The following is a 15,835-nucleotide window of genomic DNA, read 5'->3' on the forward strand; positions in this document are numbered from 1 at the left end:
AAAAACCAAAACATTTTCCTTTGATAGACATCTTCCCTTGGAGAGTTTAGAGTCCAAACTTGAAATGTTGTATTCCCTTACTCTGCCTTAACTGTTGTTACCAACCTTCTTAAATCATGCTGATTCTACCTTAGGGCCAATAGAGGAACACCCTAACACAGCAGCAACAGCAACCAAATATTTCTGAACTTATGCAGAGCAGCAGCCAAAGCTATTTAACTAAAGGACTAAGTTACAATAAATAGTTTGGGACCATAAAATATGTTTATTGTTCTGCCTACCTCTAGAGCAACTTTTGTTGCTGTTGCCATGGAGGTTGTATGTCATGAAAGAAAACTGTGTTTAAATTAAAGGCTTCAGATGGCTTATAATGGAGAATTACTTTTCATTAACAGGTCTTTACCTGTTGATCAACAGTACTGATTAGTGCACTTTCAGATTGTTCTTATTAATTAAATGACGAAATAGAACAAAAAAGCCTGTCACTGTTCTTTATTAGAGAGCATTTATTTTAAGCATTAAAATAAAGAAAAGGTATATATTTTCTAGCTCTCTTTGGATGAATGTTCTACTTCGGACCCAATCCAGTCTGAATTAAGGACTTCCAGTAATGGATACACAACTTGGGATGAAAATTCTACATTCTTTATTTAAAAATAAAAGCAAATGTTATATATGTTCAGTTCCTCTGTTCAGAACAATCACAGTCATTGAAAGTTATTTTCATATATATTATATATTTTTTTCATGCGCATATGAACTTGCATCTCATATTCAGAATACTATAGATTAAAGTAATTCCCTCCTCCTTAGCTTCTTACACAAAGTCATGGATGCTATTCATTACCGAATATATTTTCACATACAAGTATCTTCATACAATAAAGTCACTATGTCTTGCAGAAACTGTACTCTAAGTTTTGCTCTGCTGAGGCAGATATGCTTTCAGGTGATCCAAGTCATAAGGTGATCCAAGTCATAAGGTTTTGCTACTCAGTTCTCTCATATTCTTTGAACCACAACATTCCCTACTGCAAACCATAAATATTTTTTTCCCCCCTATTATGTTTACTGTCTAAAGGCAGATTGAGAGTCAAAAATCTATTAGTGGTTGTCAAGTGCTATGAAGTCAGCAACAAAAAGGTGTTCATTAAACAATCGTTGTAATGCAACATCAGTCAACTGATGTGCAGTCTGGCCAGCAAATGGAGAAGGATTTTTTGACAACTTTTGAAGAAAGAAAAAAAGAAATTAAAAAAAAAAGTTATGGCATCTTAAGCACAAGAAACTTCTAACATCCAAAAGGATGTTATTCAGGACATGTTTAAGAAATCTACAGCTTTGCTTCCCACACACCCAAGAAATTGCAGAGTCAATAGTCAAGAGTCATTCAGTAATGGCCTTATAGAATTGGTACATTTGGAAGTTATAAAGAATAGACTATTTCGGTTGGAAGGGACCTACAATGATCATCTAGTCCAACTGCCTGACCAAGTTAAAGCACGGTGTTAAGGGCATTGTCCAAATGACTCTTAAACACTGACAGGCTTGGGGCATCAACCACCTCTCTAGGAAGCCTGTTCCAGTGTTTGACCACCCTCTCGGTAAAGAAAGCCTTCCTCGTGTCCCGTCTAAACCTCCCCTGGCGCAGCTGTGAACCACTCCCATGTGTCCTCTCACGCGATACCAGGGAGAAGAGATCAGCACCTCCCTCTCCACTTCCCCTCCTCAGGAAGCTGTAGAGAGCAAGGAGGTCACCCCTCAGCCTCCTTTTCTCCAAACTAAACAAGCCCAAAGTCCTTAGCCATTCCTCATAGGACATTCCCTCCAGCCCTTTCACCAGCTTTGTTGCCTTCCTCTGGATGCACTCAAGGACCTTCACATCCTTCTTAACTTGTGGGGCCCAGAACAGCACACAGTACTCAAGGTGAGGCCACAGCAATGGTGAAGACAGCGAGATAATCACCTCTTTTGCCTGGCTGGCTCTGCTGTGTTTGATGCACCCCAGGATGCAGTTTGCCCTCCTGGCTGCCAGGGCACACTGCTGACCCATACTGAGCCTGCTGTTGACCAGCACCCCCAGATCCCTTTCTGCAGGGCTGCTCTTCAGCCACTCCTCTCCCAGCATTACTCCATCCTAGGTGCCAAATCTGGCATTTGGACTTGTCAAATTCCATCCCATTAATCATAGCCCAATGCTGCAATCTATCTAGATCACTCTGCAAGGCCTCCTGTCCCAAGACAGTCAACAGCACCTCCCAGTTTGGTATCATCAGCAAACTTGCTAATGGTGCATTTAACTCCTGCATCCAGATCACTGATAAATGTATTGAACAGGATTGGCCCTAGAACTGAACCCTGAGGAAGACCACTGGTGACCAGTCACCAGCCAGAAGCAGCCCCATTCACTACAACCCTTTGAGTTCTGCCCTTCAGCCAGCTCTTTACCCAATGCACCATGAATCCCACAGTTGGACAACTTGTCCAGAAGGATGCTGTGAGGGACAGTATCAAAAGCCTTACTAATATCCAGAAAAACTACATCCACCACCTTCCCTTCATCCACTAGGCGGGTGACCTTTTCATAGAAGGATATCAAATTAGTTAAACAGGACTCTCCTTTTGTCTCCCTTTGTGAACCCATGTTGACTGTGCCTGATGATTGTGTTATTCTTTAAATGCCTTTCAATAGTACTCAGTATAATCTTCTCCATAATTTTTCCAAGAACTGAGGTTAGACTAAGATGTCTGTAGTTCCCTTGGTCTTCCCTCTTGCCTTTCTTGTAGACTGGAATAACATTGGCTAGCTCTCAGTCAGCAGACTCCCCAGACTCCCAAGACCTTTGTTAGATGATCAAGAGAGGTCCTGCCATAACATCCTCTATGAATTAATCCCATCAGGCCCCATGGAGTTGTGAACATTCAGCTGATACAGCTGGTCCCTTACAATTTCAGTGTTTACAAACTGAAAGTCACTGTTCCCACACTCATAGTCCTCCAACTCAGGGGACCTGAGTCTGATTCATGATCCCATATTTTAAGCATATGTACTGTTCAACAGAATTACTGAAATTTTCAAAAAGAAAAAGAACAAGCAGCATGATTGTTATAAAAAAAGCATACAATTTTCTCAGGCAGGAAATGTGTTCAAAGTTTTCTAGTCCCATCAATGCCTCTGTTAATTACCAAAGTGCCTTGATAATTAATGATAATAATTAATCTGATTGACCCAGTTAACCACTGCTGCACCGAGACAATATTCACTTATTGATATTCAGGGGGACAAAGGCAAATGTCACAGTTTCACTTCTAACAGAGATTAGGTGAAGTCCAAAATAAGCAAAGTAGACCCAAAGTTATGCAATTCATTTGTGGAATTACACATCTGTAAGTAATCAACATGCTTTTAACACTGGGGGGGGGGGAGGTAGAAATCATCTCTCACTCAGATCTGGAGTTGCCTAATAATTGCAATACAGCTGTGTAGCTGTAACTACCAACTAACCAATTTCATGTCTCCTTTACTTTACAATTTTTATTACTACTCCTTGTTCATAAATATGTTTGTGCAGGTTGCGGGGGGAGCTGGGGTTTGGTTTTGGTTTGGGTTTTTCTGGGGGGGTTGGGTTTGGTTTTTTTTGGGGGGGGGTAGTAGAGGTGAACAATTTAAAGAAAAAAAAATCTGCCTATTGTTCTATTTTTGCAAAAGCCACAATCCACACATCTTAATCATTAAGTAAACCATATCACTTCTGAATGCCCCTTGACACAACAAAGAGAAAAAGTATGATGGATTTTCAGCAGAGGCATACTGTTGTAGCATCACACCAAATCAGGATTCATTTGCTTTCCACCTCATTGCCAGAACATTATCCCTTGGTGTTCTCCTCTTCTCTACAGACCATGCTGTCTTTTTCAGGCTCTTGTGTTTCATGATTCATCAGGCACAAATTTTACTGAGACTCCCTAATGCCTTTTTTCAAAGGGGCTGCACTTTTCTGTGGTTTCCCAAATGTTGCAATTACTTTTTTTTTTTTCTTTTTTGAGTGAATAACAAAATAGGGAACACATCTCTGAACACATCCAACAAATGTGCCATCAGCTGCTATACAGCTTACCCAAAAATTGTTAATGAAGGGGTCCGACACACTAATAAGATACACAATACAGACAGTATGTCAAATAAATGTTTCCTGAAAATGTAATATGGTAGTGCAACATACATTTTCAAAGTTACCCTAAATTGTATGTATCCTGCCTAGTATAAGTTCCAAAAAGCAGCATCCAAATAGGATGTAGTTGTTTTTTTTCCAATAAACACACACGCACGCATCTTGTAAGAGCAGACTTCATAGCAACTCAAATATTCAATGGAGAAATACTGAATATTAAAAGAGCACCAAATCTAAAAATTCCAGAACTTCAATCCTGCTTAATATCAGGTCATTGCATCAATTTTGGACACTCATCCACCTTATCACCACAAATACATAATTTGGGTAAAAGAGACAGAGATAGTAGATAACTAGGTTTACTCTCTAATGATCTAGCCCCCTCCTGCCCCACCCACCCACCCCCCCCCCAGCCTACAGGTGGGGAGGTGGAGTCTTTTAACCAAACTTCTTGAATCAAACACCAAAATCCCCCCAGAATCTCTCAAACATACACTGGTTAAGCAATTTTACTTGCAGTGCTTGCCCTGGTTCTGTGAAACCCAATGCTGGTATTTGGAGCAAGAGAATACACTACCACAAGTCACAACACGAAGAAATGAAAGTTTCCATACAGCAACACAGCAGAGTTCTTGCCTGAGCAGTAAGAAAAGGGAGGTCTGTCCACATGAAATAACACTGTGTAACACTCAGCAGCTCCAAGAGTTATTTAGTAGCACAGGGCACAGGAATATAAAGGATTACCTAAGGCTGGTGGTAAATTTATGGTTGTACGTACTTGCCTCTCACTTGGTGCTGGACAGCAGGCTGTCAGCAAAGTCTGAGTGATGGCTTTGTGCCCTGCAGGAGCTACAACTTGAGATGCTCCACAAAAAAAAAAAAAAAAAAAAAAAAAAAAAAAAAAAAAAAAAAAAGCCACCACAATAAAGCTTTTAGTGACAGCTGGGATGGTGGATAACCATAGTTAAATTAGCATGCGAAGCATCTTTTCCTCTGGAGAAGACTGTAACTTCACCTTTGATAACTACTCCAGTTTCAATGCCAGTTGTGCTAGACACTTCTACATGACTATCACACAGGCAGCTATTTTAACACCACACTGAGACAAACACAAGACACAAACAGATAGTTTGGAAGATCGATGGGCCTTTTCTTCAAAAAGAAAAAATGCACCACACTACTGCAAGGTAAAGCAGATGAAGTCATCACTGCACTGGCATTTTTAACCTTGTGGTAAAACTAAAATATTATCTTTTCACAGCGCTTTTACCTCAAATAGCTCAGAAACGTTCAGCATCAACGCTGAAAGTGTTCCTGTTAGTGAACGCTGTGTATACTCAGTAGCAAACCAGACACCACCACCCCCACCAACCCCCCAATTTATTTGCAAAGTGGCAGCATGGTGGGGTAGAGAAGAGCTGAAAAACCCTCAAATTCCTCCAGTCACCATCTCCTGCTCCCTGTAGTTGTGTTATCACCATTCATAATTGAAGTTGTGTTGAAACATCTCTTCCGCTCATAATCATGAGGAGCTCTGACACTGTCACTAATACATGTGTCTTTAGAGCTCCATCAGGCAAGGGGAGGCGACAGCTAACATAAGGGAGTACGCAGGCTAATGGGAAACCAGAGTCTTCCTCCCAAACAAACTCCGTATCATTCACTTGCTCCTATTACATGACTGTCACATAACCTAATGGAGAATAAGTGGGAAGGGGGAAGAAGTGAGCAAATTTTAATCTTGGCATTTATTTCCACAGATTTATTTCAAAAGGTGTATATGAGCTCTTCAAGAAATGTAAAATATTCCTAATAACTAAGGCACCATCCTCACAACCACAGATTCTCAGGAATATTTAGGTGCTAACTCACCCTTGATTTCAGTTGAATTAAGTGTTTAAATACTTCCAAACATTTGGGTTTTCAGAATACCATTATACAATGGTAGATTTTAAAGTTTACTCCTGGAGTATCACACCAGATTCTGACATTCTTCTGAATTAGTTTTATAAAATATGCTTTGAATAAGTTAGTCTCTGACAGAAAAAAAAAAAAAAAAAAAAAATCGCCTAATCTCCTTGAACTGGTATGGAAGAATCATTGAAAGTAAATCTTATATTTAAATAATTGATCGGATTTTTACTCCAAACATACATGTACTCCTATTTACCTGAGAATTCAGGTGAGAAGTCACAACATCAGATTTAACTCATAGGACGGCATTAGGACTTCAGTTATTTGTGAAGAATTCCCACACCCTTGGAAAGCACAGAAATTCTCTGTACATGCAATAAAGCAACATTATGTAGAGGTACCACTTAACGTTACTCCTCAGAAGCCTGAATTTAGTTATAACAAGCACTGGTGCTTACTGAAAAGCTTTGGAAAGCTTAGGCACAGATTTATATTGTCATTTGACAAAAATTTGACAGCTTTTGTAAGAGCTGTGACTTGCAAACACAGATGTAGCTGCAGACATCTGTTAGATAAACAATGCTGAGGTGCATCTCCCTCTGTAATTCCATCCTACTAGGCAATGATCTGGAAAACCTCGAAGCGTAACACATTAAGTTCAAGAAACCATTTCAGGGATCCTGACTCCTCTCCCTTATCATCTGTAGCACATGTTTACCATTTATGGCTCATCACCAGCACATGCAATCACTTATATTCCAAATGTTCAAGGAGCTCTGTAGCTGAGGAAGAAAGTACATTAATATTCTGAACTATCTGGAGACATCCAAACTTGGAAAGGCTCATGACTTCGTACTGCAATGCTTGGACGCTTTTGACACACCATGCTAACCTGAGTCCCTCCTAACAAGTGCAGCTTGCATACATAAAGCAATATTGATTCAGCTGTGCATAGCTGTTTATACAGCCTTTCAGAAGCACAGCATCTTCAAACACCACTGCAGACATTAGACTGTGTCTTCCTAGGAGAGGTTTAGTGGTTGTCAGCGAGGCTTGACTTAACGATGCACACTGCACCAACGACTATTTAATTAACTTTTTTGTTTGGCCTCACAGAGCTGTTTTCTACAATCTGATCTTGTCTGCATGAACCCTGTTACGATTTTATGTGGGAAGGGACGCTTGCAGCCACAACATCTTTCATAAATAAAACTGCCCTGACTTATAAAGGCTCTGTTGATAAGGAGCAGAGATATCATGGTATCCACACATGGATAAAACACAGCACAAAGCCTCTTTCTGAAGCAAAATATCTGGAGATAAAACCTAAAGGAAAGAATGCCATCCTTCTAAATGAGCAGTTCAAACAGTTTAATAAAGGGAGGAACAAGGACAATAAGGGATGGTTATTTTGAAATGAATTCTTTTATCTACACCACATGGTGTCTTTCCCAGTGGCACTACCAGAATTCAATAGCGTGATTTCATAAGAAAGGATAAGAACTAGTCTTTGCTTTGCTGCTTTCAGGAGCCAGTTTGTTCAAACCTTCTAACAAGGAAGCTATGTGAGCTGATGTTTTATATGAACTTGCTTTACTTATCACTTAAAATGCAAAACAGAATATGACATATTCCCACTTATCCAACTGTACTAGGTTTAATATATAAATACAAGGAGTGTCCAAGGGTAAGTGAAGGATCTCTGTCTCAGAGACAGTCTAAAAATTCCTTCTTGATCCTTCTTTTTCTATCCTTTTCATACAAACACATTCTAGACATAATGGTTAAGAAAAAAAATACACACATGTGCAAACCCATTTGTTTAAACTTCTAACCCAGACAGCAAAACATATGTGAACATGTGAATGCCATATCCCTCTTTATCCACAGCTGTGTCACTACACATAACCTTGTTTCAAATCCTATTTCTTATATTATTCTTTTACCTTCTAGATATATCTTGTTTAACACTTATTTGCTTCCTTTGGCATCCACAGCACCTTGTCAGCACTTATTGGGGAGCAAGCATTTCCAAGTTTATAGAATGCCAGATTATTTTCTATTAGTGTCTGTATCTCATAAGCATATCCACCTTTCACATCAAGTCTTTTAGGTGTAAACTTTCAAGCTTCAAGCATTTTAGATGAGTGAAAATATCAGTTCCTCCAACTGTAAAATAGAGGTAATGATTTACCAGAAGTTAAATAAATGACACCTAAGCCACTTTACCTCACAAAGGTCTAGCTTAGCAGAGGAAGAGTCCAGGAAAAGTAACTCCATCTTTTTGCCTGGCTTATCCTTATGCCATTAAAATAAACATGAAACAATATGTTCCTTTTTAACCACTTGATGAGTCAGTGCAGCTCAGGAAACTGATAAAAGGTTTATGGAAATAAATTAATATTGCATGAATGCTGCTGGAGCTATTAAACAAACATAAGTGAGAACCCATGACTGAAGCCAAGAGACCTTTATATGATGAGGGAAAGTGGCAGAAAAGTCAACAATCATCATTACAGCAGGTTCTTTGCCCTATGAAAATGGCATATGACCTAAACAGATATAAGTGATGCAACTGATAGTGTTATGCTGTTTATACCAGATCTTACAACTGGATTACATTGCTTTTAACAATAATAGAAACTTCTTTTAACATCCCTTTTTTATTCATACAAATGAACATTTATCAAAATCTGTCAGGCACTTAACAGTTTGGGGTTTTGGGGGCGGGGGGGGTTGTTGTTGTTGGTGGTTGGTTTTCTTAAGATGAGATTTTTCTTTCCTTCTCATTTATTTTGAAGTTATAGAACAGCATGAAACAGCTCAGCTACTGGTGTTTTGGTTATCCTTTTTCAAGTCTGATACACAACGAGTACCTGAAGTCTCCAGTTGATGACATGACGTGAGATAGCCAAGACTGTGACTTATGTCTTCAATAGGCAAACCCAGTTTCATTTTTGAAAATGTGTTCAGTTCAGCTACCTTTGCTGAAGGCCAAGAGAAAGATCAAAATTATCAGCCTTCCTGCAGGAGTTCGACTCAGATCTGCAGGTCACAGATGCTTCAAAGATGCTACCCAAAAGTAGCTGCTGTTTCTTACCCACATTCACACTGTGCTTCAGAAATAAGCACTTTTGTGGCAACAAAAGAGGCAAACCTTTCCATGACCTGGCAATACACAAAGTAAGCTCTGCTCCTGAGCATAGTGACCTACACAGACTTAAGTTCCTGAGCTTTCAATCCAGCAAAGCACTCACATTTTAATATACTAGGATTTCTGAGGAACTTCAGAGATACAGTTGAACTAGAAGCAGTTTGGACAGGAAAAATGGGAAGGACTGCTCAGAAGCAAGCATCCCTTTTCTTTTCTGGTACATACAAAAAGTAAATTCTGATGGTATTTTAGTACTTCAAAGCATGATCTTCCAAAGATTCTGTTAATTCTCTCAAGAGAATTATTTTTACTTGCATCAAGTAAAGTATGTTTTTACTTGCATCAAGGACAGCGTTTAAAATCCACTCTAGACAACATTTGCCCAGTTAGGGCAAAAAAATGGAATACTTTGCAGTGACCTTAAACACATTGACAGAATCACTGCATGTATTTCTTTTGTAATTAAGATCAGCCATTAGGGAATATCATTGACCAACTGGCTTATTCATTACTGACCTTTCTTTAAGTTACAGTTATGCCAAAATAAGAGTAGATCTACAGAAGAGGCGCATTCTGAATTCAAAGATACAATTTACATAGTTTAATTTTGCACTCTAATGAAAGTCATGTTGAGTTTTCAAAAACTGCATCTTCAATTAAGAAAACAGGTAGAACAAGAAGATATAAAGTAATTTATAGAAACATCTGTATTGAAGACTTTTTGCTGTCAGTTAAAGTAGATATATTTCTTTGCTATCATCTGTTGCATAAACTCCCATTATACACTGTCTGCCAGATATAATGGTGGCCTGTCATAAAACTCAAATATACTTGTATTGGGAAAGCCTACAGCTAGGCACTGAAGACCATTGGCAGCCAGCAAAATGCACCACTGTAGAAAACTGCCACTACCCTTCCTGGTGTCAACATGGAAATTGTCAATGCAGAATTTTTGCATATTATTGGAACAACTTTAAGTAACAGTTTTACACAAGAGTTATCTTTGGAGATAGGCACTGTTTCTAACCTTCTACCTGTTATAATTCCTCCTAACTCCTCAACCATATTTCTGTCTTTTATTCCCTACCCTGCATGCATTTGTCTGATGTTCAGCAGTATTGGGAATGTAATCTCATTTCTTCTTAAATTTTGTTAAATTAGAATATTAATAAAGTTTCTCTATCAATAGACCCTTATTATTGGCTCCTGTGTTTGATGGAAAACAAAACTATTTCTTCCTTATGCCATACACTCAAAGAGAAATTTCATAGACAATACTTAATTTTTTTAAAAAATCCCTAATTGTGAATCTACATATTTAACAACAGCAATTGCTTCAAAAGGTCTGTGTCTAAACATGGTCTGTCCTTCATCAGGACTTAAATGATTTCATATAGCACATTAACAATCTTTGACTGTTCTCAGAAAAGTCATTCCTACTATTCCATTAGACTGATTCATATACTTGTGTTGGCTTTTTTGACTTACTGAAAGGAAATTCTGAAGGCGAGCAAAAGAAAGCTGCTTTTACATAGTTCAAGTAAAATCACAGAAAAAGGAAGCAGCATAATCAAGAACAATGGCAGTCTTTCTTTGAAACCTTTCTTTTTTTCCAAACATTGTTATTTTTTATAATAAGGAGACTGATAATTACTCAACCTCATCCTCGAAAAAGATGAACAACCTGAAAATAACAAAACTGTTATTTTTACCCTGTATTAAGACAAATTAATTTTAGCATATTTCAGTGTGTTTAATTTAGTTGCAATCTATTTCTCATGAAAGGAGATGATGTTGTTCAAGGTTGAGAGAATATTTATCTATTTTTTAGATCTATTACATTTCCCCTAACTGCTGACCAGAATGGTCATAACTGGTACTCTTTCCCACCCCCCTTTCTCATTCATATATAGATTTGGCTTATTGAATTGACCACATAGCAATTACACAGCAGAGGACAGAATAGTCAGCAAACAAAACATTCAAGACTTACCATTTACACAGATTTCAAAAGATTTGCAAAGGTCATCCTCAAACAGGCAGCCTAAAAACACAATAGAAAGGTAAAAATTAATACAGGTTTCAAACTGTGAATAATTAGTGCAGACTGAAGACCTCTCGGGCTATTAAAATCTCAGCAAGAGTCATACATTTGGTTGGCCTTAGGAGTCTAAATTGGGCAGTACAGAAATTCAAGAACATGGAAACAGGTCCAGTTAGACAGTACATCTTACTAACTGGTTATGTCCAGAATAACTTTTGATGTTTCTCTTCCCCCTCATTCCTCTACTGAGGGTTCAGTTTTCTCATGCACATCTCTCTTATTCAGTAATTTGAGGAACTTTATGTTCTCTCAATTTTGAATACGTTATTACACCACAGCACAGTAATGCTGCAATACACTACAAAAATATGCACCAAGAAATCAGGAGTTTCCTCAAGATATTTCTACTGTGATGAGAAAAGCCTAGGAATTGGGTATAAATTGCTCAAAATAGGCTCGGATTTAATAACTGCAATCATAGACCATGCCTAGATCCTCAGGAGCACTAACTCTTTGGAGAAAGAGTTTAAAAACTAAGCCATCAATACGAACACTATGATACCTCCATGGACAGCTGACAAACCAGTACAGGTCTGTGAAAAATATCCTAGGGTTACAGGAGCAGCATGACATACCGTGCTATTGTTAGGGGCGTGCACTCTGTTAACCCAACCAGTAGTCTCTTTATTGTTTTTTCTGAAAGAGATAAAGAGCTAGGACTGGATAAATTCCAAGGAATGAGGCTGTATTTTGAATACAGAAGCTGCCATATTGTCACAATTAAGCTTCTCTGGGAAGTACCTTAAGTTTATAAATGGACACAGGGAGTTATAGAAATTAAGCAGTCTTGAGCAGTTTCACACTATGCATCAAAAAACAGCCAGGAACTTCACCACTTCTAAACACAGGAGCAAATTCTCTCTCCCCAGTCATGCCTATCTCTGCAGAAGCACAGAGTACAAGCATCTCTATTCATCAGAGAGTCAAATGGATTAAGTAGGTTATTCTTTTAAAAAAACCAAAAAACCCCCCAAAAAACCACACACCCCCCCAAAAAAAAAAACCAACCCTGAAAGGCTCAAGACTCTCCGCCTATGAATTACCTGAGCCCTAACCCTGCTAAAAGAAAAGTTCAGGGGGATAGAGTGAATTATGTATGCCTGCATAGCCTTTCAGCAGGTAACTGTATTAGCACCTCGTTAAGCCTGAATTAATATACTGTGTCTCTCAGCAGGATTTATTAGCACAGTGCTAGGTCTGAGCTAAGCAAGCACATCTACATGAATTCAAGTCATCTGGAGCACCAGCAGAGCCCCTTATATCTATCCCACACCTGCCTGCAACGATGACATATACATAACCTCAAGCAGATAATGAAAGCCTACAATAGGCACACCAATAAAAGTGTTCTCTCGTCCTTTTACCTATGCACCAATAAACTGTGGATATACATTTGGTAGCTTTTGAAAGGTAGAGGAAGTTTCAGACCAGGAAAGGCTTCTTCAAGCAGAGTATGGCAGAACAATGCGTGTCTACACAATCCACAAAGTCTGGTTTGTGACACATTTTTGTGATAAGTATAATTTTGCTGTAGACAAGTCCACTGGAACAGCTGTTTGACCTGAAACAGTGTCTGAGAACTCACTAAAGATACCTAATTGCTGCCTTGGTGCCAACCCAGCAAAGCAGAGGGATGCCTTAACTACATATTAACTCATTAAGAATGTAAAGCAAGAACAATGACAGGCAGCGGCCAAAACACATCAGCACAGGATATATAGCACAAGAAGAGCTCTAATTAAAAGCATAGTAACGATCACGTCAGAAAAGGAATGCTTTCAGAAAAAAAAAAAAAAGGTAAAAGACTTCAAGAGCTAATATAAACTAGACAAATGAAAGCTATACTTCAATATTCCTGTTTCCAGAAATTTGAAGTTATCTCTTCTAAAAGAAAAGTTTTTGTGGTTAGGAAAAAATCCCTGGTTAAATCTCTATGCCTTGTTTTCCCAAGAGATCAAAAAGGTTAAAACCAGAAGCCTGAAATGGCTATGTCCAATGAAGGGATGTAGAAGGTGTCCTGTGATGGAGAGAAGACAGGCAATTTTGTAGTTGATTTCCCATCCTGCAGTGGCTGTGCTGTAGATCCAAAAGGTGTCAGATGAGAAGTTTCAACCAGGAATGTTTCTAGTGGAGTCGTCACGCATAAAAATAGTGGCTGGTTCACCCAGGCCTTGATGATTTTGAACCACCTGGGAGCTGGGATCATAGCCACCTGCTGCCCACAGCCACCTGCTACAGGTAGACCATCCTATAGCATACTGATATTGCCAGAGGCAGAAAAATCCAGATACCAGATGAACAAAATGAATATGTTCAGGTACAATGAAACAAACAGCCAGGCTACCTCCATAGAGAACTCCGATTGAAATGCACTCTGATTTTGCTGGATACATTTTGTTTTATCACCTAATATATTTTCCATGAAAAACACAAAAGAAAACTGATTTTATCATGTTTTAGTTTCTCTTTTAATAATAGTTGGTTATTTGATGCTCACAGCAGCAAGGCATCTGATGCAATTAACCTTGGAAACATGTCTTGGAGAGCAAATTAATAAAGTCAATGCATGGCATACTATATCCATCTATGATTAGTCTAAAATAGACAATGACCTCCAGAACTCCTTGAAAAATATTTTCTTTCAAGTTATTTATTGCTAGAGTTGATTGTTATGCATATTTCACCCAACCAGTCAATATGTTAATTTAACTACTAATTTATCTTTTGTTATTTGCTGTGACATTAAGAAGCATCATATTTCATTTCAAATATCATCTACCTACTGATAGTAATTGTGGTAATAAGTCACCACTGAAGAGTGAAGTGGTATTGTCTCCAAAACCACTTCATTCAGTTCATGCCTTATGGGACCAAAATTACATTTCATTTTTTAATCAAACCCCCTACCAGAGATCATCTCCCAAAACACATAAACTGTTGATGCAATACCTTCAAACCCCACAAAAAAAAAAAAAACCAACCCAAAATACCCAAAACTCAACCCCCCAATCTTACTTCATACAGCAGCCCTGAAAACAAATTCTCCATATAACTATTCAACCAGCTGACAGAGACTAAAACTGAACAGGTACACATATATTGCTTTGCTTAATCTAGAATTTAAACACAGGTTTCTTACTTAACTTGCATTAAAGGTTCACCTCTTCACTAACACTTGTATGGTCCCCACATCTCAGTAGTGACAAAGAAGGTTGGAGCAATGACTTGCACACAGGTGCATCAGCACCCACAAGAAGTTCAGCAGATCATCCTCTCCCCAAGCAGCCAAGTCTATGCTGTGCATCTTGTAATACAGGGAGAGTAGTTCCCTGACACATATTGGAGCTATTTAAAATCCAGTTAGCACAGCAGTAAGGATTATCCCACACACTTAGATAACTGGTTTTTTCACTTTCTTAAATGTAAGGGTTTGCAAAGGTGCGATATATGTCCATTAACTTGTACTGGCATAAATCATGTACTTATAAACCATCTTCTTGGTAATTTACCACAGTAAATTCCAGAAGAGTTTGCATGAGTAAAGCTCACTACAGGTCAGAAAAGGCCAGGCTGACTGCGTAATATAAACCAATATAGTGAACTCCTATATACCAAGGTAGGTAGGTCTCTCAGAGAGAAGTCAAGAATAATAAATAAATAAGTACATAACTTTATCCCTCCTTTCAAACACAGACTTTAGCAGCCTGCAATTCTACTAAATTGTGTCAGGTACGAGGACCATTTGTATTGAACCCACTCATATATACGCACATTTTCTCCTTTTTTTTTTTTTTAAACTTTATGACTGCTTAAAATAAGGGTAAGTATCTATGCTATACATTACAATCCATTTACATGGTATATTCTTTGTTTACTAACCAGGAAAGTAGCTTCCAGAGGGCCTCTCAAAATCTACCTCCCTTTCTTCTCCCTCTACCCTACATCTCCCGTACTGTTTCTCAGACAATCAGCACAATGTAATCACAAAATGCTGTTGCAAGTACAGGATCTAGAATTTTAAATCACTTTGTCAAGATATTCTTCTCATGAGGCACTAATAAAACTGTTCTTTTCCTCCTTTCATCAGGTATACAGCAGTTCTGCTTTCCTAAAGACAAAACAGGAAAGCTTAAACCACACCAGAATACACTCTTTGCCTGGATTTATAAGAGGTGCCTCTGAAGGTTGTGACAGTCAAAGGCACCAGCTGAAATCACTTGAACTTCATCTAGAAAAAGCTGTACTAATTCACTTATGAGGAAAACAGTTTTTAAACATCCACTGACCTGACAGATTGTTTATTTTTCTGTACTTTCCCCCAGTTAAGCAACCCAGGATGATTTTACATTAAACATTTCTTCTAAGAATGCCCAAAATCTGTAAGCATTTTTATTAACTAAGATAAAAAACAGGCCATAGCTGCCCTTTATCAAAAATTGTCTTATGATCAAGAAAACAAAAAATAGGCAAGAGCAGCTCAGTTTTTCCTAT

At 38.4% G+C, this 15,835-nt stretch overlaps 1 protein-coding gene across 1 annotated transcript in view; it reads right to left on the minus strand.

Annotated features, from left to right (window-relative positions):
• PTPRN2 (protein tyrosine phosphatase receptor type N2) overlaps positions 1-15,835 on the minus strand; it is a 691,758-nt gene that overhangs the window by 603,711 nt on the left and 72,212 nt on the right. Inside the window, exon 3 of the mRNA XM_075704660.1 lies at positions 11,234-11,284. Coding sequence (XP_075560775.1) covers positions 11,234-11,284 — 51 coding nt within the window. The remainder of the gene's footprint in view (positions 1-11,233; positions 11,285-15,835) is intronic.

Source organism: Pelecanus crispus, chromosome 2 (genome assembly GCF_030463565.1).
Source record: "Pelecanus crispus isolate bPelCri1 chromosome 2, bPelCri1.pri, whole genome shotgun sequence".
Taxonomy (NCBI): domain Eukaryota; kingdom Metazoa; phylum Chordata; class Aves; order Pelecaniformes; family Pelecanidae; genus Pelecanus; species Pelecanus crispus.